The 20379-nt window shown below is 48.8% G+C and overlaps 1 protein-coding gene across 1 annotated transcript in view; it reads right to left on the bottom strand.

Moving 5' to 3' along the window:
• LOC144770563 (bifunctional polynucleotide phosphatase/kinase-like) overlaps positions 1–20379 on the bottom strand; it is a 278083-nt gene that overhangs the window by 63901 nt on the left and 193803 nt on the right. Inside the window, exons 10-11 of the mRNA XM_078655180.1 lie at positions 16149–16219; positions 7504–7596 (exon numbers count right to left, since the gene is read on the bottom strand). Coding sequence (XP_078511306.1) covers positions 7504–7596; positions 16149–16219 — 164 coding nt within the window. The remainder of the gene's footprint in view (positions 1–7503; positions 7597–16148; positions 16220–20379) is intronic.

Here is a 20379-nt window from a genome sequence, read left to right as displayed (position 1 = left end):
GTACCTCTCCGTTGGCCACTGAAGGCACCTGGGCTGAAGCCTAAAAGTCTTCTTGGCGCTCCAAATCGTGGGCTGAGAGCTACCACTTTCTTTTTCATCCAATAAAAGGAGGCTTGGGGGGGGGGGGGGGGGGGAGACACATGCATCTCCATGACTCGGATATCAAAAGAGGGAGAGGTGTTTGTCTTCAAAATAAAGGTGCGTGGCAGCCTTTGGCTGCTTGCTCACAAGACAAGAACGGCGCTCTGGTATTGTGATACTATAAGCGGGCACGTGCTGAAACAGTAAGCACAGCGCTAGGGGCGGGAGGGGGTGATGGGCTGCGAGCCACGGGCACCATTGTTAAATGTGTGCATCCGTGTTAAAGATAAAGCGCAGTATGCGTTCTGGGCAAAAAAAAAAATTTTCTAACAAGCAGGAGCCGTGCTAAAGATAAACAATAGTGCGTGTATTTTCAAAATTAAGCCGCGCAGCAGCCACTGGCTGCTTGCTCACATGAAAAGAAAGGCATGCAGCCATTGTGAAAGCATAAGCGGGTGGTGTGCTGAAACATTACGCACAGCACTGGGGGTGGGACAGGGGTGACGGGCTGCGAGCCACAGGCGCCATTGTTAAAACCTGGTATGCATTCTGGGTAAATAACATTTTTAAAAAATGTTAAAAAAGCAGGTGTTGTGTTAAAGATAAAGCAGGTTGTGCATTTAGCAAAAAAAGCACAAATGTTTTAGCTACACGATACACCCCCCCCCGCTTCATGCCACTCCTTATGCACGTTGGAAGCAATAAAACATAAGACGTGCCCGCTGGTATACCAAGAAAAGTAAAATAAAGGGAGACACGGCCAAAACTGCAGGGAGAGAGAGGGGAGGTGCTGGCGGCTGGGGAGGGGGAGGAGAAATGCGAGCCTGGTGGTCGTGAAACTGCAGGGAGAGAGAGGGGAGGTGCTGGTGGCTGGGGAGAGGGAGGAGAAATGCGAGCAAGGCTGTGTGCGGGGAGAGAGAGGGGAGGTGCTGGCGGCACCAAGCTGGGGAACAGATGGCGAAGACTGGCGATTTGATGCTGTGCTCGCGCATTTTAACTCATTGCGCTTGCGCATTGAGCTAAAAGCGCACATGCACTGCATCAAATCGCCAGTCTAGTGAAAATCTGTTTAAGCCTCTATAGTCTCGCTCCGCTCAATGCGCTTGCGCATTAAGAGGCGAGACCTAAAAACGATCACAACAGGGGGCAGAAAAGCAAGCACAACGAGGGAACAGGGGGCAGAAAAGCAAGCACAACGAGAGAACAGGGGGGCAGGAAAGCAAGCATAACGAGGGAACAGGGGGCAGGAAAGCAAGCACAACGAGGGAACAGGGGGCAGGAAAGCAAGCACAACAAGGGAACAGGGGGCAGAAAAGCAAGCACAGCGAGGGAACAGGGAGCAGGAAAGCAAGCACAACGAGGGAACAGGGGGCAGGAAAGCAAGCACAACGAGGGAACAGGGGGCAGAAAAGCAAGCACAACGAGGGAACAGGGGGCAGGAAAACGAAGAAAACACGAGCACAACCAGGGAAAAGAGGCAAGAAAAGTTACCGGCTCAGGGGGGGGGGAGTCACTCTCTGTTGCGTGGCCGGTCTCCCTTCCTCGCTGGTAGGCTCCCTCTTCAGGAGCAGCGGGGGCCGGTAGTGGCAGTGTGCCTCGCACCCCCTCCGCAGCAATAGGAGGCGGGGTTCTCTCTACTTCCGGGGCTCCCTCCAGCGCATGGGAGCCCCCGGAACAATCATGCTGCTTCCCTGCCTTCACTCCGGCCCCGTCCTGGGACCAGGGACTTTTACTAGCGGCACTCGAGGAGGCGGAGTGGGCTCCCGACCTCCTCCCTCGAAGACTTTGTTGTTGTCGCGTGAACACGGGTGAGCCGCTGGGGAACAGAACCATAAAAAAAAGCATTCCCAAACAACCGGGGACGTGGGCAGCCGGCCCTGGCATGAGGGGGAGGCAAACTTTTGCCACAACCGGGGGCAACCTCAGTCCAGGGATGGGGGCGTCAACCCGCCGCCTCCAGGGGAGGGCAGCGGGCATCCTCCCGGGGAGCAGTGCTCAACGCTCCCCAGGCCCCAGCAGAGACCCCGACGGACCGGAGGGGCAGCACCCGCCCCAGGGACAGCACCCCGGAGCCCGCGGCCAGCAACAGCTCGGGCTCCAGCAGCCGCCCCATCCTGCAGGAGCCTCTTCCCTGCCCCTGCGTGGGCACTGCCTCCTCCGAGCACTCGGTGCCATCCTCACCCCGGCGGATGTCCCAGGCACAGAGCCCGCTGAGCCCGTGCCTGGTGCAGGGAGAGCCCAGGAGGGGCCGAGCCTCGCAGCCGCGCTGCGCAGAGGGAGCCTCTCCTACCTTTGGGCCACAGATCTGGGTACACGGGGTCCCTCAGCTCGGACACAGCATCGATTCCAGGTGTCCCGCAGGCGCCATCTTTCCGGGTGTTTTTTTTTCCAGCTCTCAGTCAATTTGCATTAAAAACAGAGGAGGGAAACGAGCAGCGAGCAGCTGCCATCTGGAGGGAGGAGGAGTGGTGAGGAGCAGGCTCGCACAACCGGAGGGAGGCTTCCGAGGCAGCGCGGCGGCGGCTGCTGCTGCAGTGTCCGCAGCGGAGGATCCGGCGCTGACTCGGGGGCCAAGGACGCCGCTGTGTACCTCGCACACCCACATCCAGTTTAAAAATGGTCACATGGAGGTCGTTCTACTTGCGCTAACGCCACACACACATCAACTTGGAGGTACAACTCAAACTGTCAAACACAGCAGTTAATCTCCATCAACAAGACAGCTGCGTATTTTACGCCCTTATCCGTGCACATCGCCACACCAGACAGAACCAATCTACACGTGCCTACCAAAATGAATGTGTTCTTGTGTAATACAACTGGTGCTCATGAAAAGTGCTGCAATGCTGAATTTCAAAGCTAAATAAGCGCTCGCCATCTCCGGAAGGCAAGAGAGGAGCGCTCGGCACCACCATGTTTCTCCGAGGTCATGCAGAAATGCCTCGGAGAAACGCACCATCGTTTTCGGATTTGGGGGGCGCGTTTTATTTTCTCTCCTCTTCCCATTGGCTGGAATGTAAAATTCCAGCCAATGGGAAGAGGAGAGAAAGAACATGAAAAAACACGCCCCCGAATACCAAAATAACGGGGCTAAAACGGACAGACGCCCCTCTTCTCCAATGGCTGGCTCCATTTAGGAAGCCAGCCAATGGAGAAGAGGGGCGGGTTCAAGCCCCACACTCAAAAACATAAGATCTCGCCGGCGAGACTGCGCAAGCGCAGCCTACGCAGGCCAAGACCTAAAAAGGGGTTAGCACATTTTATTTCAGGTTTGGGGATGATCCTTTCATTAGCGGTCGATACTTTCATCATCTGTTAAACCTGCGGAATGCGCGGGGCGATGAGGAGCTAAGGCGCTATCAGTGATGCGCAGTTGGTGCGTTACCCAGCTCGGTAGCGCGCTCACCTGCTACGGGTGCCGGCCTATCCAGACTGGATTAGCCTGTCAATCACGCCCAGCCGCTCGTATTGTGAGATGATTTGGGGGAAATGTCACCGAGATCAGAGTCATTTCTCAGCTAATTGCGTCTTGTCTCCTCTTAATAACGCGCTTGTAACGGTTTAATTACCTCACCTGACAATCACAGGGTGCCCCGCCGGCCCGGGATGGGCCAGTTCGGCCTGAGAGCCTTGGGAAGGTAGATAGGAGGAAACATTTAGAGGCCTGTGTAATGCTAGCCATCTGAGCGAATCCTTGAGGCGGCACATCTCTGGCACACCTTCTGCCCTCCCTTCCTTGGCCCCTCAAGTGCCATGAGCCAAGATTCATTTTTCAATCGTACAGCAGACAGAAGGCTGCCCACTCCTTGCCAATCTTTATATTTTTTGCTTTATCTATTGTTTATAACACTAAACCAATGCACTCTATTGTCTGACATAGTCCTTACAACAAATATACCTGGGACTTTTTGTTTTCCTCTCAACCGAGTTTCACTTTCTCTGAAATTCATAGAATTGTTGGTTCTTCGTAGACTAGAACTACTGATGGAGAGTCTTAGAAACCATGGTTTTGAAAAGTGAATTAGTAATACAGTTCTTTCCAATCGCGCCGTTGTGTCCTGAATTTTTATTATTGTTTTATTATTATGTCTCTTAATAAATTGTGTAAATGCAAACTTGCATACAAGAATATGAGTGTGGCTCAAACAAGCGCACAAGAAAACTAATTTGATATCAACAAGTGAAAATAAAACACAAGTCTGTCACCGCAGTGTCAAAATGAGACCTAGAGTGTTGCACCAACCAACACTTGAGCAGCTGAGCGTGAGGAGAGCCTTCCCTCGCCACTGTATGAACAGACAAGCGCAGCCACGCTAATTAAAAACAGATGGCCCCTGCGCAGCTGCTGGCTCTCGAGAGCAAAACCCTCTGGGAGTGAAAATTTTTCTTAAAAGCTGGGACATCCACATGCCTTTGGCAAATTGCGTGCTGAAGGAAGACGCAAAGGCCAATAGCATGTGAGCACCACATGCACAAGGTTCTACTGAAGCTGAAGTGATTCCAAGAGGTTGATTTCCTATGCAGCGCATGAGTGCTGACATACTCTCGACCTAAAATCTAAGTAATCCATATCTTAACCAAAGAAGACCAAAATGACAAAAATCCACAATACATGTACCAAGATATCCTCAAAAATAGCTTATTCATACAAATAATGTTCGTAGCACCAATTAATTATTACAACGACGTGATAGATGAAAAATCAAAGTACGGTGCCGATTGGAAGGTAGGCGACGGGTGAGGATGAAAGCAAAGACAGTGCACGGCGTTTGGGAGGTGAAGCTTCGTTGGCGCCAGGTAGCATCGGTACCTTACGACCACAGGGAAGGTGATGCGTTGGTTCCTTACGACCCCAGGGGAGGTGAGGCCTCGGCTCCTTCATGCGATGCAGGGGAGGGGAGTTGTCAGTTCCTCACTGTTGTCAAGGAGGTGAGTCGTCGGTTCCTTATTGTTGCCAGTGAGGGTGAGGTTTACAGTGGCAGCGAGGCATCGTGCTCTTCACGAGCGATGCCCACAGCTTTGTTGCAGGTTACAGCGTCACTTGCCGGTGTCAGTGTTGCAATTTCCCTCTGTAGCACCTGAAACAGCAGTTCCAGATGCAGGATGGCAGAGGAAATGTATTCTTTGTGTCTCCGAGACTTCAGAACAGGAGGCAAGCTCTACACCAAGCCCTTGGAGATCTACCTCAAGCAGGACATCCAGCAAAGTTCAGTCTTTGTCTTCTGCTTGGCAGAAACAGCCACTGCAGGCCAATCGCAGACAGCACACAGCAAAGGGGCAATACTTCTCCTTCAGTTTCCAAGCTGTTCTCCTTGGCAGAGATTCCTCTTGAGTCCAGAAGTATTCTGAAGTTCTGGAGTATGTGCCCAAATATTTATACAGCCTTTTCCTTTGTTCTCTGGTGGCATAGAGACCCTGTGCTTAGTTCAAACCAGTTCTGTCCTACCTGGCCCAGCTTTCCCCCAGGAGGTGGAGACAGCATTGTGCAAGGTAGACCAGGCTCATTGAGGTGCAAGGAAATCTCCTCCCGCTACTCTAAATGCAGCCCAGGTCTATTGAGCCCAGCCCTGACTCATCCAGGAAAGACAGGACACATCTCAACCTCCCCCTCCATCCCCATTGGCTGTCCGAAGAGAATGCACATCCCCAGCCCCTGTCACTCCCAAGCCAGACAGTCAATCTACAGAGGCACACAGGATGGCTAAGCAAGAGAATACCCACTTTCTGCAAGTGGTATTTTCAAACACACAATATGAAAACCATCTTAAGTAAAAGATGCATTTTTATATTCTGAGTTCAGGCATAATAAACTCCATCTTACTATCTTGTCCCCATGGGAAGTTATATTTATAAGATGTTAGAATTACCCCCCCCCCCATTGTATCACATGGGACAGATAGCCTTTCAACAGTGAAGAACTAATTACACCGTATTTCACTATCAGGACATGTCACATACATCAGAACATGTCCTACCTCTCATATAAACTGCTTCACATGTAATACAATCGATGTTAGGGCCTGGCCAGAGAGTGCACTTGCCATGGTCGACATGGCAGTAGAGACAGCGCGCAGACACTGCAGTGGCAGGTCGAAGACCCCTTGGAAAGGCTGCTTGTGTGGGTGGCACAATCAGTACTGCAGGCTGACTAGCAACATTTGGCTTACAGGTCCTGGACACACACGGTGCACTGTACTAGGGACTTAGTAGTAAATCATACAAGCCAATCCTGGAAACACCACTCCATATTCACAATTTACAGAGGGAGCACTTGCACTTTGGCAGTATCCAGCAGTGGTAAAGTGCCCAAAGCATCTAGACCAGCAAAAACGAAATCCAGCACACAACAAAAATGCATGCCGCAGAGGCAAAAAGAAAGTGGGAAACCACGCCAAGGAGGCCAGGTCTAACACCCTTCATGCATGTTCTGTACATGAGGAGGGTTGGCAAGTTCAATTATAGAAATTTTAGAGACCTGTTATTGGGGAGAGCCTGTAGGAATCCCCCCTACAGGGATACCGTTAAAAAGCCTTCGTGCCTGGACTGTAATTCACTGCTATAATTGCCAGTCACTGCATGGTAGAGGAGTCAGTAGCTACCCTAACTCAAAACAAAGCTACTTGTTTGGTTTCCCCCAGACTCCTGCAGTCATCAGTGCAGTGCTCTGACCAACAAAACCAAGCAAAAAATCTGCACCTCCAGTGGCTCCAGGAGCCACCAATGGAAAATAAAAAGAGTTATTCAGAAAAAGGCCACGAGGCAGGATGTTACACCTTCAACAAGCTACCCAGGGAATATCCACCCTACCACCCTGTAGCAGAATGTTAGTTAGAAAAGCAGGGGACTGTTTTCTTGTTTGGAAAAGTCAGTCTCCTTGGTATCGGTCACTCTCTCCTCCCCGATCTCAATTTACAGTTTCAATTCTTTCCTCCCTCCTCTACCTCTCCCTCTCCCTCGCTCTCTATTCTCTTTCTTGCACATGTCACTCTCTCTATCTCTTTTTAGTCTCTTTCCAACACCACAGTCTAACTCTCCGCCTTCAGTCTCACTCTCTCTTAAAACGGTGCTCCAGTGGTCTCCATGGCATGTTATTTCTCTCTCGATGCCCTGGCACAGCCTTAGGGGTAAGTGCCTCCATTCTTTTCTGACAGATTCTACTCCGAGCAATGCCACTCTGCCCCGATTGCCAGTCTCAGGAAGGACATACTGGTCTAATGGTGCAGGACACTTGTGCCCATTCTGTCTCTCTCTTTGACTTATCTCTCCCTTTCCCACTCTGTACTGTGGCACTCACCGGTGCCCCAGTACTACCAAACACTGTTATCACATTATTGCTTTTGTCCATCAGCCTGGATTCAGATGTCCAGTAAAACAGTTGTGGATGACTTGGTAACCTGGGACTAAGATTGACAGCTTACTTACAGGGTCAAAAGTGGGAAGATGGAACTCCGCTTTTTTCCACCCAAGGAAAAACTCCTCCGGAGTGGCGAATTTCAAGCCGATATTCAAGGCGAACTAGATGAAAGGAATGGAAGAAGGCTTAGAAAGACAGACATTGAAGACAGACATTGAGGTCAAGTCCGTACACAGCAAGCAGACAAATAATCCTCCACTAAATAAGACATTTTAAAGCAACCTTCACTCATACAGCAATTTTAGGACCCCTACAAAGTAATCTATATGAGCTTCTCCAAGCACAAAAGAAGTTGTAAAGCATCCATCCCTCACACTGGAATTTGTAAAGCATCCTTCACTCACAAACTAATTTGTAAAGCATCCTTTCCTCACACTGGAATTTGTAAAGGATCCCTCACTCACACAGGATTTGGAAAGCATCCTTCACTCACACAGGATTTGTAAAACATCCTCGCTCACACAGGAATTTGTAAAGCATTCCTCACACAGGACTTGTAAAGGATCCCTCACTCACGAAGGAAGTTTTAAAGCATCCTTCACACACACAAAGTTTTTTAAGCATCTGGTACTCACCAGGAAGCCACACACCATCCCACCCATGGGACACTATAAATTATTCTCTGGTCACAAAAGAAAGATATAAAGTAAGTTACACGTTTTCGATCACTTACTCATAAAGCTATAAAGCATCTCTCAGTGGCACAAGACACTGAAGTTCACACGGGTGCTTGTGTCACTCACAAAAGAAAGTGTTAGAAACCACTACTATCAAACAAAAGCTGAAAAGCAATTGCTCACAAGAAGCTTCAAAAATTGCTGACACTCCCTGGGTTGCATGCCCCGACATACACAAAGCTAGGGTCCCATTTGGCAGATCTTCCACGGGGCACCTTAACATTGGGAGGTGATACCAACGCCATTATGGGCTCAGACCTGGACTGCTCAGGAGAGAGACAGGGCCATAGGGGGGAGGCGGGATTGCGAAGTTTTACTTCAGCGCTGTGCCTCTCCGACATATGGAGAGCGCATCACCCCACACAAAGGCAATACACTTTTTACTCTGCACGACACGGGTCCTTCTCCAGGATAGACCATATCCTAGCCAGGGTGGACCAATTAGGTGATTTTGTAGACTCCTGCATTATGGCCCGGGGAATATCGGATCACTCACCGGTGGGTGTTACTCTCAAAGGGGCAGTAACAGCAAGGGAGGCCTTCCCGCGGATTGACCCATGGTGCCTCAAGGACGACTCCATAGTAGATAAGATGAGAGAGGGCTCCCAATTGTACTTTGGTGAGAACCGGGGTTCGGTCGACTCCCAGGTCACCATAACGGAAGCTTTTAAGACCGTTTTGAGGTGTCAAGTCCAGGCGCTGATTGGTGCACAGAAGAAAGAGGAGGCACTCCAGGTGGCGCAGCTGGAGAGGGAGAAGGAGGCATTGGAACGGGAGGTGGTGAGGGCCCCATCGACGGAACGCAGTCACGAGCTTGCCCTCAAACAGAGGGAACTCTGCTCGTTGGCGGAGAGTGAGGCGCGGGCCTACTCCCTAGCCGTGCAACACCGGATTTATGACGCCGGGATAAAAGTATGAAACCGCTAGCATGGTTAGAACCTAGGGATCGGGAGAGTTCCTGGGTTGCGGAAGTGAGGAACGAGGCGGGAACCTTGGTGTCGGCGGGTGTCGATATAGCGGAGGCCTTCGCGTCCTACTACGAGGAGGTGTACACCCCGGTATGCACTAGATCCGAGTCTGACTGCTAGAAGTTCCTTCGGGACTTTGCGCTTCCCACGCTGTCTCAGGAGTAGACTGCCAGCCTAGAGGTAGACCTCACGGTCCTGGAATTGGGTGAAGCCCTCATCACGCTCCAAGCCGGGAAGGTGCAGGGGCCTAACGGGCTCCCTGTAGAAATATACAAATGACAGGCCAACATTGTGATAGATCCCATGAGAAGCATGTTCGGCGAGGCAAGGGGGTATACTCCCGCTGGACCAGCGGGAGGCCACGATTGTGGACATTCACAAGGCCGGGAAACCGGCAGACCAGTGTGCATCATACCGGCCCATCTCACTCACCAACATGGTGGCCAAGGTTCTGGCCAAAGCCCTGGCGACGCGTCTGCTCGCAGTCCTGCCTGATTTGATACACGTTGACCAGTAAGGATTCATGCCCCACAGAGGTACGCGGCACAACTTGCGGCGCCTCTATGGGGTGTTATACATGACGGAAGACGTGGGCGACACCCAAACGGCATTGAGGGCGCTGGGCGCCTCAATGAACTTCGACAGCACTGAATGGCCGTATTTATTCATGGTCCTGCAACGCCTGGGCTTCGGGCCGGTTTTCTGTAGCTGGGTGTGCCTGTTGTATGAGAAGCCGGTGGCAAGGGTGAGAGTGAATGGAGTCACGTCTCATGCGTTCTCCCTGCGGCGTGGGACATGGCAGTGGTACACTCTGTCCCTTCTCCTTGGCACTCAAGAGCCATTGGCCCAATGGATTAGAAGAGAGCGGTCGTTCTGGGGCTTGGCGCTCACAGATGGGTGGGAGGAGCGTATAGCTCTATACGCCGACGATATAGTCCTCTATATGGCCAGACCCTACCACTCTATGGCGCAGGCGCTCCACCTCTTTGAGCTATTTGGAAGTTACACCGGCTACAGGATCAATTGGGCCAAGTCCTTGATATACCCCCTCTCGGGGGCCCCCCCGAGGGTCCCGTCGTGATGCCCAACCTTGGTCGTCGCTCAGGGATTTAAGTACCTAGGGGTGCACATCACAAGAGACAGGACAGAGTTCTTCACCAAAAACCTGGAGCCGCACCTGGCAAGGCTAGCGTCGGACGTTGCTCATTGGCGATCCCTGGCTCTCACACTGATGGGGCGCGTTGCGCTCTTCAAAATGCTGGTGTTGCTGCGTCTCTTATATATGTCCTGCAGAACACGCCTTACTCGGTGCCAGACGGGGTGTTTCGGACAGTATCCCAGGCCCTGCGAACGCTGCTCTGGGGCGGTGGGAACCCGAGGATAGAGCTCAATAAACTCACGAGGGGAGTGTATGATGGTGGACTGGCCCTACCGGAAGTTCTGCTGTACTACTGGGCATCTCAGCTCCAGGTCGTTAATAACTGGGTCTATGTGGCGGCCTCGGAGCCAGCCTGCAGGGTGGATAGGTTTGCCATGCCGGACGGTAATTGCGAACGCCTTCTTTATTCACGAAAGCATCAGAGGGATTTTCACTTGCACACGGGGATGGTGCTGCAGTGCTGGAGAAAGGCCAACAGATTTATGGGATGGACAGGGACTGTAACGGGCAGGACCCCGCTCTGGTTTGGGGATCAGCTGACAGAGGTGAAGAGGCTTACGGGCTTCAAGGGCTGGAAGTTAGTCGGAATCGAATACCTTGGGGATGTCTGGAAGGGGGGCCCTCAGACCCTTTGACTAACTAAACAAGCATTTGCAATGCAATAGGTCTCGCGTTAATTAAGTTTGAGCTAGTGGCATTGCTAAATATTGCAACACCAATTGCAACAAAAGTCTATAAATTGTAGGCCAAAAAATGTTTTATTTATTTTTGTAGCAATGGTGGCATGCTGCGCTTTAGATTAATATGTTTAAAAGTAAAGTGCGCCATACTGCGATTGCTACAATAGTTAATTGTGGATGCGTTAACAATTGGTGTGTGCACCGATGGCTGGTGGTGTGTGCCTGTAGAAATTGTGCACTGATCGCTGGTGCTGTGTGTGCCTGGTGGAAGTGTGCTGCCGGCTGGTGGTGTGTGTGCCTGGTGGAAGCGTGCACTGATGGCTGGTGGTGTGTGTGCCTGGTAAAAGCGTGCACTGACGTTTGGTGGTGTGTGTGCCTGGTGAAAGCGTGCACTGACGGCTGGTGGTGTGTGTGTGCCTGGTGAAAGCGTGCACTGAAGGCGGGTGGTGTGTGTCTGCTTGGTGAAAGCAAGCACTGACAGCTGGTGGTGTGTGTGTGTGTGTGTGCCTGGTGGAAGCGTGCACTGACGTCTGGTGGTGTGTGCCTGGTGGAAGCATGCACTGACGACTAATGTGTCTGGTGAAAGTGTGCACTGACGGTGTGGTTGTGTGTGTGGTTGTGTGTGTTGTGTGTGTGGTTGTGTGTGTTGTGTTTGTGGTTGTGTGTGTTGTGTTGTGTTTGTGGTTGTGTGTGTGTGGCTGTGTGCGTGTGGTTTTGTGTGTGTGGGACTGTGTGTGTGGTGGTTGTGTGTGTGGTTGTATGTGTGTGGTTGTATGTGTGTGCTTGTATGTGTGTGGTTGTGTGTGTGTGGTTGTGTGTGGTTGTATGTGCGTGGTTGTGTGTGGTTACGTGTGTGGGTCCTGATCCTGCAGTGCATACTGATAACACGATGAGCAGAAACCCATTGTCTGATCAATACACTCACCAGCCCACGGACTAGGGAAACCCATGATCACCTATTTGTGACAGTGCTGTAACATGTAAAGCGCACGGATACCTTTGGGTCTAGCTAGCGCTATATAAAACTCAAAATAATATTAATCTTACATTCTTCACTCCTCCCATGATGCCCTTGGTGATAACCGGATGAAGATCTCTCTGCACCCTTTTCAGGTTTTTTTTTTTGCTATATATGGTTCTGCTGGACTGTTGAAAACAATAAAGTTCCATCTCATTGACACTTTTAAACAATGTCGACTGCTTAGAAACAAATTATAATAATAATAAATATAGTTCTACAAGTGATTTTGAAAATGTAGTCTGCAATCTGTGTCCCTGTTAACCAAACCTCACACGTTAAGGTCTGTGCGTCCAAGATGAATATATTTTTTGTAGCTTTTCTAACGTGAGTGACAGGCCTGAAAAGAATTAATTTGGACTTTCCGCGAAGTGCTGTGTTATGTAGTGTTGTACCTGCACACTCGGAGTCACACCCGCATTATTTTTTAATGTCTCTGTGCTCCTACTAATGCCTTAGGTTCTAAACAAACCCGGTTACTTTTAAACCTCTTGAGGACCAGTTCTTGCAAAACATCTGGCCGAAGCACGTAGTAAAACGTATTTGTAAAAATACATCTCATACAACTTCTGCAAAAGAAGGACTTGCTTCTGTTCTAAGTGGCTGCAGGAGTTTATGGGCCCTGCTGTGGAACATTGTAGCACACTCGAGAGCGTGTGAATGTGCAAACTGAAAACATTCACTATGAGGAAGTTGGCACACTTGTGAAACATGCGGGATAGGGGCTTTTACTAACTAGTTATCTGACAGGGTAGGAGGAGGGCGTGCTCTTACTGCATTTTGTAAATTCAAGGCATTTTTTCACGTAAAAAGTATACAGCAAAGGTGCAAACTCGTAACTAGGATTAAAAGAGAGCAGGGCACCGCACTTTGCTTAGGGGAAGCTCTCTGCTGGGATTTCCATTTCCGCCAGCATGACCCCAGTATCAGAAGATTGACACTTTCAGGCATCAGGGTGATGCAGAAAAACATATGCGGGAAGGAAAGGGGGAAAATGCAAGGAGTGAAGTGCAGGAGACAGAGATGCAGCTCGTTTAACTGCCAACCCGCTGAAGGAGGTGCGGAAGACTCATCAGAAGGAATGCGGCCAAAACGGAGCTGAAGCCTGGGTGGCCACCAACATATGCACACTAGAAAAACAACTCCGTCCCGATGATCTTACATGATATGTTGGCTCTCCGTTTTACTACAACAAGGGCAAGGAGAGCAGAGCTGTCACTCTCCCACTGAAAGATAGAATTATGGTGATGTCACAACCGAGCCATTGAAAACAAGCTGACAAAACCCCTCACAGAGGTAACTCAAGTGCTCATCCACGTAGGGCGTACACAATATAAAAAGAAAGCAGCACTGAAAGCGATCGCTTTTGCGATCGCTATTGTATAAAACATATACACGCCCGCGAGTGGTGCGCAGGCTCACGCCACTGCGAGGTGTATTTCTTCAATTATCGCGCCCGTGTCTGGCCACGATAATTGAAGACATATGGGCTTTGGTGCGCATAACAGACACCAATAGGCCATGGGCGGAGAAACGCGACCCCCCATGGCCTATTGCGTGTTCTGTTAAAAAACAACACACACGCAAAGCCCAATCAAAATGGACTATAGGAAATGAACAAGCACGAAGCTGTCATTTCCTAGGTCCATTTTGAAAACCCGTACAAAAGGACTCTCGCCTGCACGAACACTGCTGCGTAGTGTATCGCGTTAGGCGCGAGACCTAAAATGGAGTACCAAATGCATGACTCTCAACACTACCACTACTTGCGTCTCTCACACGCTCTACGCGCCCATATCCCGTCAGGGACTCCAATTCCCAAGTACTCACCAATGGAGGACAGGCTACTGCTTGACCCCATCATGGCCACTATATATAGTAAATTGATAACTAATATGCCTGAGTCCCTGTTGTCTCTGCGGGTGAAGTGGGAAGGGGATATTGGCAGCCTAGAAGAGGATGAGTGGCAGGATGCTCTGCAGAGCCCGTGTGAAATAGCGGTGAGGGTCCGGTTCTGCGTGGTCCAATTCAAAATTTAGCATCGGGTATACTACCCGCGCACGCACCTATTCTCCTGGGGCAGTTGTTTGTCTCCTTTGTGTGCGAGGGGTTGCCAGGAAGAGGGAACTTTCTACCATATCCTTTGGGATTGTCTGAATGTGGTTCCTTTCTGGACCTAGGTTGCTCACACTTTGGAGATTGTCGTGGGGTCGCCGGTCCTAGTGGAGCCGAGATGGTTTTTATTAATGATCAAGGGCCCGACGGACTGGTCAAGGTATACCAAGATCTGACTGGCCTTAATAGCCGGTGTGGCAAAAAGAAATGTAGCAAGGGGCTGGGGAGGCACAGGAGGCCCCACAATGGGACCAGTGGCGACGGGACTTAGACCGGTGTCAGAGGGCGGAGGAGACAGTCTATAAAGCCAAGGGGAGTGTGAAGAAATGGAGGAAAATTTGGGGCCCCTGGCGGAAATACCGGGGCACGCGGGGGGAGCGGGAGAGGCATGAAATGGGGGATGTCACAACGATTCAGCATGACTTGCCCTTGAATGTACAATGTATTGCTAATTACTTCTAGCTATTTGATCACTGCTATGTATTCTGAGAGTCAGTGAGCGATGTTAATAAAAAGATGAAGAAAAAAAAGTTGCTTACACACACAACGTTTATCTATCACACAAAGAAGGATGTAAACTACTGCAGTCTCACACAAGCCACTGATAAATATTCTTGACTAACAGAGGAATCTGAACAGTGCTGCTCGCTCATAGAGAAAGAAAGCTGCGACGTGTCCCTCACTCATACAAACTACAATCTATCACCCAATCACAAACAAAGGAGTAAAATACAGGAATCACATTACAGAGCTAGAAATTGGTATACCACTGTTCCATAATGTATATGTCCCTCATTTGTCTTGAACCACAGGAAAACGTACAATCACCAGTGGCAACTGTACAGACACCACTACGGACATTGATGTGGACATCTGAATCATCTAATCATTTTGCAACTGCGGATTAAAAATGGGGTTTAGGTGGGTCTACAAGCAGAAACTGCACTTGGTAAAACAAGCATTATTGAATTTATTAAGTTGTCACCTTTGCAAGGGGGTATTTAAAAAAACAAGTAACTCGCCATAAAGCTAGGGATATGCTTAAAAGAGAAATGAGAAGAACACAACACGTACTCTTGTTGCTATAATCATGAATACATAATAGTATATTACGGCTATAAAGGGATGGGGAAGATGAGCTGGTCAGGAAAAGGGTTGATAAGATGGAAGTCCTAGGGCCGTGCAAAAGAAGGTGAAACAGGAAACCAGACAGATTTAACTGGGCACAGGCTGAAGGTTTCACTGGTGAAGGAGTTCTTTTTCGGGCATAGCTTTTCATGGACGGTGGGATCTCCAAGTTGAGACAGTATTCATTCATAGTGTTCAAGGGGCCTCCAATATTAAGGACTTTATCTTAGAGGTGTTGTTAAAATAAAGCCAGTAACTGCAATAATATTACAAAAAGAGAGAATCCGTAAAACAAACGGTCTGAAGCTCATTCTCTAAATACGAACAACCCTCCATGAACCCTCTCTTAAACTGTGGAAATTGCACATATACCGGTTCATAAACTTTATGGGATCCCCACACTTAAGACATTTGAAGGGCCTGTCACCACCCTGGCTGTCCATCCCTGTACTGTCAAACAGGAGATACTTACCTTGCAGCAATTGACCTGGTTACATACCTTTGAAGCATTAGGTGTTTGCCAACACTGTGTGGGGCGCTGAACACAAAGACAGGTCAATGAACACGGCACTGTATCCATCTGTGCCATGGGCCCAGGAGAGTATCTCCCTGTACTCAGGACACAGCCTCTATATCTCTCTGGACAAGACACCTCAAACTTTCTGTTCTCTGGATACAACACATGAATCTAATCTAATCTAATCACAAGCCCCTGTATCTCTCCTTAACCTGGACCCAAACACTGTATTCCCTTCAAAACCTGGACACAGCCCTTAAATCTCACCATAATTGGAGAATGAATGGAATCAATCTTTATATACCCAGACTACCCATGAGCTTTAGCAAGCTTCTGAAAATCTCCACTTAAGCAAGGTATGGTTTCCCCACACTGCTTGATTGACTCTTACCAGTCGGTCACTGCAGGAGAAATCCTTTTTCTTCCGGTCGGGGGCCCAGTTGGCTGGGCGGCCTGCAGCATCTGGAAAACAGAAATGAAGAAATTGGGCATTTCCAATGGAAAGACGTGTGAGAGCAGGAAAAGTGAGATAATGAGCTAGAGCTGGAACCACAAAGTGAAAGGCATAAAGCATGAGAGCAAACATCAAAGATCACAAACAAGAGTGAACATACAGTAGGAAGCTGGCTCTCTATAAGCTATACTAAAATGAGGTATAGTGTGCAGAGAGTCCAGTGGATCCCCAGAGGTTTAGCAGAGGCTAAAGCAGATAATACTAATGCTCTCTTTTGTGGTAGTGTGTGCGAGCAGTTCGGCTTATCAGACGGTAGTGTTAAGCATTTATTGTACACACAGTGCAATAAATAAGACACACATTCAATAAATACATCCCAGACCAATTTATAGAAATAACTAGCAGCCCGTCCAGACGTTGTCCGGGTATGAAATAGAATGTGTCTAATGTGCGTCTTTGGCAAGGGCAATTTATTTTAAAATCTTACGGTAGACAACATTTTGTGTTTCATTAGAATCGGGACAGAGAAGGACCAGCTGCAGCCCTGGTTGATGTTAGCAGGCCTGTGTAATTGGTGTAGTGATCCGCCGCCTGAGCCCGGCTACAGCCCTGGTTGATGTTAGCAGGAGCGTGTAATGTCGTTGAATGAGAGAGTTATCAGGTGCGGGTAAATCTGTTTAATGAGGGAATTGAGTGACAGCGAGTAGGAAAGGCTGCAGTAATTGTCCCCGCAGACACGCTCATTTGCGTGTTCCCCCGCTTGAGGCCCAGGTGCAGGCCTGTTTGATGTTAGCAGGCGCGTGTTCCCCGCGTGTTCCCCGCTTGAAGCCCAGCGGCAGGCCTGGTTGATGTTATCAGGCGTGTGTAATTAGTGTACTGATCCGTTGCCTGAGCCCGGCTAGAGCCCTGGTTGATGGTAGCAGGCGCGTGTAATTTCGTTGAATGAGAGAGTTCAGTAACAGCGCGCAGGAGAGGCTGCAGTAACGCTACTTACCACACCTCCAGCTGAACGCGCTTGTCACGCCACTAGCGGCTTGGATTCGGGGGCACCCTCTCATAAGGGGCCTGCGGTGGTCGGAGGACTGTGAGGACAGAATTTCACTGTATGCCGATAATATCCTCCTGTATGTGGTGTCACCCAGATCCTCGATTGCGAGAATCCTTAATAACTTTGCAACCTACCGGAGGTTTACCGGCTATACAATCAATTGGTCGAAGTCGGTGATTTTCATTCTATACGGCGCCAGCTTTGCCAAAAGAGTGCGGGGCACTGGTGGATTCAGACCGATTCCTTTATCTCTGGATCTTTGTTACTGCTAACCGTGAGCTGTTCATGGTGAAAGATGTATACCCCCCATTGCCTCAACTGAAGGTTGATGTACAGCACTGGAGAGCGCGTTCGCTCTCCCTGTTGGGTAGAGCTACCCTCTTTAAAATGTTGGCTGTGCCGAGATTTTTGTACGTCCTTCAGAACACGCCCTTTTCAATACCCGACAACTATTTTAAATCTATACAGGGCGAGATAAGAAAGTTGTTATGGGATGGGGGGGCTCCAAGAATTGCTATTACTAAACTCACAAAGGGGTGGTACAGTGGAGGTATAGCCCTCCCGGATATCCGAAGCTATCACAGGGCAGCGCAGCTAATGGTGGTCAACCAATGAGCACATGTGCCCATGACGGAACAGGAATACCGGATGGACCGATTAAACTTGGGTCCAGGCGGGTATCTCCGTGCTTTGTACACCCCGCCTAAAAAGCTCCACCTCATGGCCCCCACAGGGCTCACGGTACAGATCTGGCACGGGACGCTAGGTGAGATGGGGTGGAAAAACAAATACACGCAAGCAACGCCACTGTGGGACTCTCAGCTCCTAGAGAGACTTGAAGAGAGACAGGGGTTTGACAGGTGGGATCTGGTGGGTGTGTCGACAGCGCGAAATGTGTGGAGGGGAGGGAAGGTAAGACCATTTACTGAACTACAGAAAGACTACGACGTAGCCCCCTACAAGGCATTTCAGTATTTACGACTCAGCCGTGCCCTGCAAGCAAATCTCCCAAAAGGGGACCCGCTTCCAGAGTTGTACCCGCTCGAAAATAGATATTGGAGGAAAACCTAACCAAAAAGGCGATCTCGCTAACTTATAAAATACTAATTAACCATGCTGCTCCAGACAGGTAAACCCATTTAAAAAGGGAAATGGGAAACGGATATCCTGGACTGGCAGGACAGGAGGCAATAGCCTCTCCCCGTGAAGTGGTGATCCAGGCTAGGTTTCGCCTGGTTCAACTCAAAATACTTCAAAGGGCCTATATCGCATGAACCACATTGGTAAAGATGGGGAAAATAAAGGAAGCTTCCTGTTGTAATTGTGTGTTATGGTTGAAATAAAAAGAAATAAAACAAAAAAATATAACAAGAGTAAAGATCTACTAAAAGGATAGTAGTGATCATAGCTCAGGAGTAACACCAAGCGGGTCACTGTCAGTAATCTTAACCAACCTGGTTTCTCATCATCGGAGTTCCCAAGGGTAAGCAAAAGGAGCAAAAAGCAAATCAGGTGTACATGTACAATCCTTAACTAACCTTTAGTGCATCTGCTCTTGCCCTCATTTTTTACGCCAGATTCTGTCCCTGCCAACCCAGTGACGACTGTTGTTGCTGCATTATACGTATTGTGCTATAGTATGCTCATACTTCTGCAAGGTGAGGTGCACTCTCGGTCCCACCACCTCTACAGGAGCATCCAGAAAAAAAAGATATTATCAGTCAAATACACCAACAGTATTTACAACAGGTGTGTCTGCACAACAGCACCCAAATATGCACACAATAAATGAACAAGCACTGGCGTTGCCAATAGGTCTCGCATTAGGAAAGTTTGAGCTATTGGTCTTGTAAATGAAATTTTTTTTATTCATGTGTTGGTTTTGAAAATAGCTTAATTAATAGCTTTGCCATTACAATTTACAATGCCAATAGTTATAACTTTCGCAAATGTGACACCTATAGCAAAGCGCACACACACACACACACACACACACACATACATACTGCAGGCATTAGAGATGTTAAACTGCAATCCCAATAACGGATGTTCTGACAAATTCATTTGTGTGTTAAAAGGTGAATGCAAGAAGAATGTTAAGCCACTTTAGAAACAAATGACAGATGTGACCACCCTACAGACTGGGTAAAAGTTTATTTTAAAAGTTACTTTGCACACAGTCAAACTGATGTTTAGTGGCATTTATCATTTTTTAACTACTTATTAAACAGATGGAATAAAGCTCAAATCCCAAAGCACCATTGTTGAGGTCCGACCTATAAAGACCATCTCTCAGCGTTGCAACCAGAGTTGGGAAGGAGTGGAGGGGGCCGTGATTTGTCCTTCTGGCAACTCCCCCACGCCCCCCAAGTGCTGTATTTTGCCTTGTCAACAGGGTGTGTGGGTCACTAGAGATTACAAGATCATCATAGTACCCAAATGCAAGCTGGAGAACACACGAATGTTACCTCCTCTTGCCCCGCCTTCGCCCCTTGCCCCACATGAGCACATTTTACACGTAATGGAATGAGAAATAGATTATATTGTTAAACAGCGCTAGGTTAGCGCACAATGTACCTTTAGTTTACAATGGTAGTCTGGGGTATGACCTTCCAGAACATTTCCACCAGTGGAAACGTGCAGTCATGCCGGGGCTTTGCAGAATCAAAACACGATGGGGTCACAGCCAGAACGCAGCACATTTCAGATTTAAAACTGACGCTTGACAGCTGCTCTTAAGTGCCTGCTGAGCAATGGAATATGCATGCAACACGCATTCAAACAAGATTGAGAGCACACCACCTGTAAAAGCATGTCTAAAGTACTGTTTTAGTATTTTAGCATTCTTGTTAAAATAATAAGAAATGACGAAGTACCCAGCAGTGTCAGATGCATGTATAATTTAAGAATAGCAATTATACAATGTGCATATTCCACAAACATATTTAGTAGCAACATTTAGGTTGCAGCAAGAAGTGTATTTTCCATTAATCTGTTTTATGCACGGATTTCATCTCATTGCAGAACAGCTGGCTGACTTTTATGTAAACATTATAAAAACAACTGTTTCGTTCACCAATCTGGCATGCAGATGATCTGACCGATTCTAACAAGCAAGAA

This window comes from Lissotriton helveticus, chromosome 7 (assembly GCF_964261635.1).
Source record: "Lissotriton helveticus chromosome 7, aLisHel1.1, whole genome shotgun sequence".
Lineage (NCBI taxonomy): Eukaryota > Metazoa > Chordata > Amphibia > Caudata > Salamandridae > Lissotriton > Lissotriton helveticus.
The sequence above is the reverse complement of the archived record's forward strand: the minus strand, read 5'-3'. Positions and strand labels throughout refer to the sequence as shown.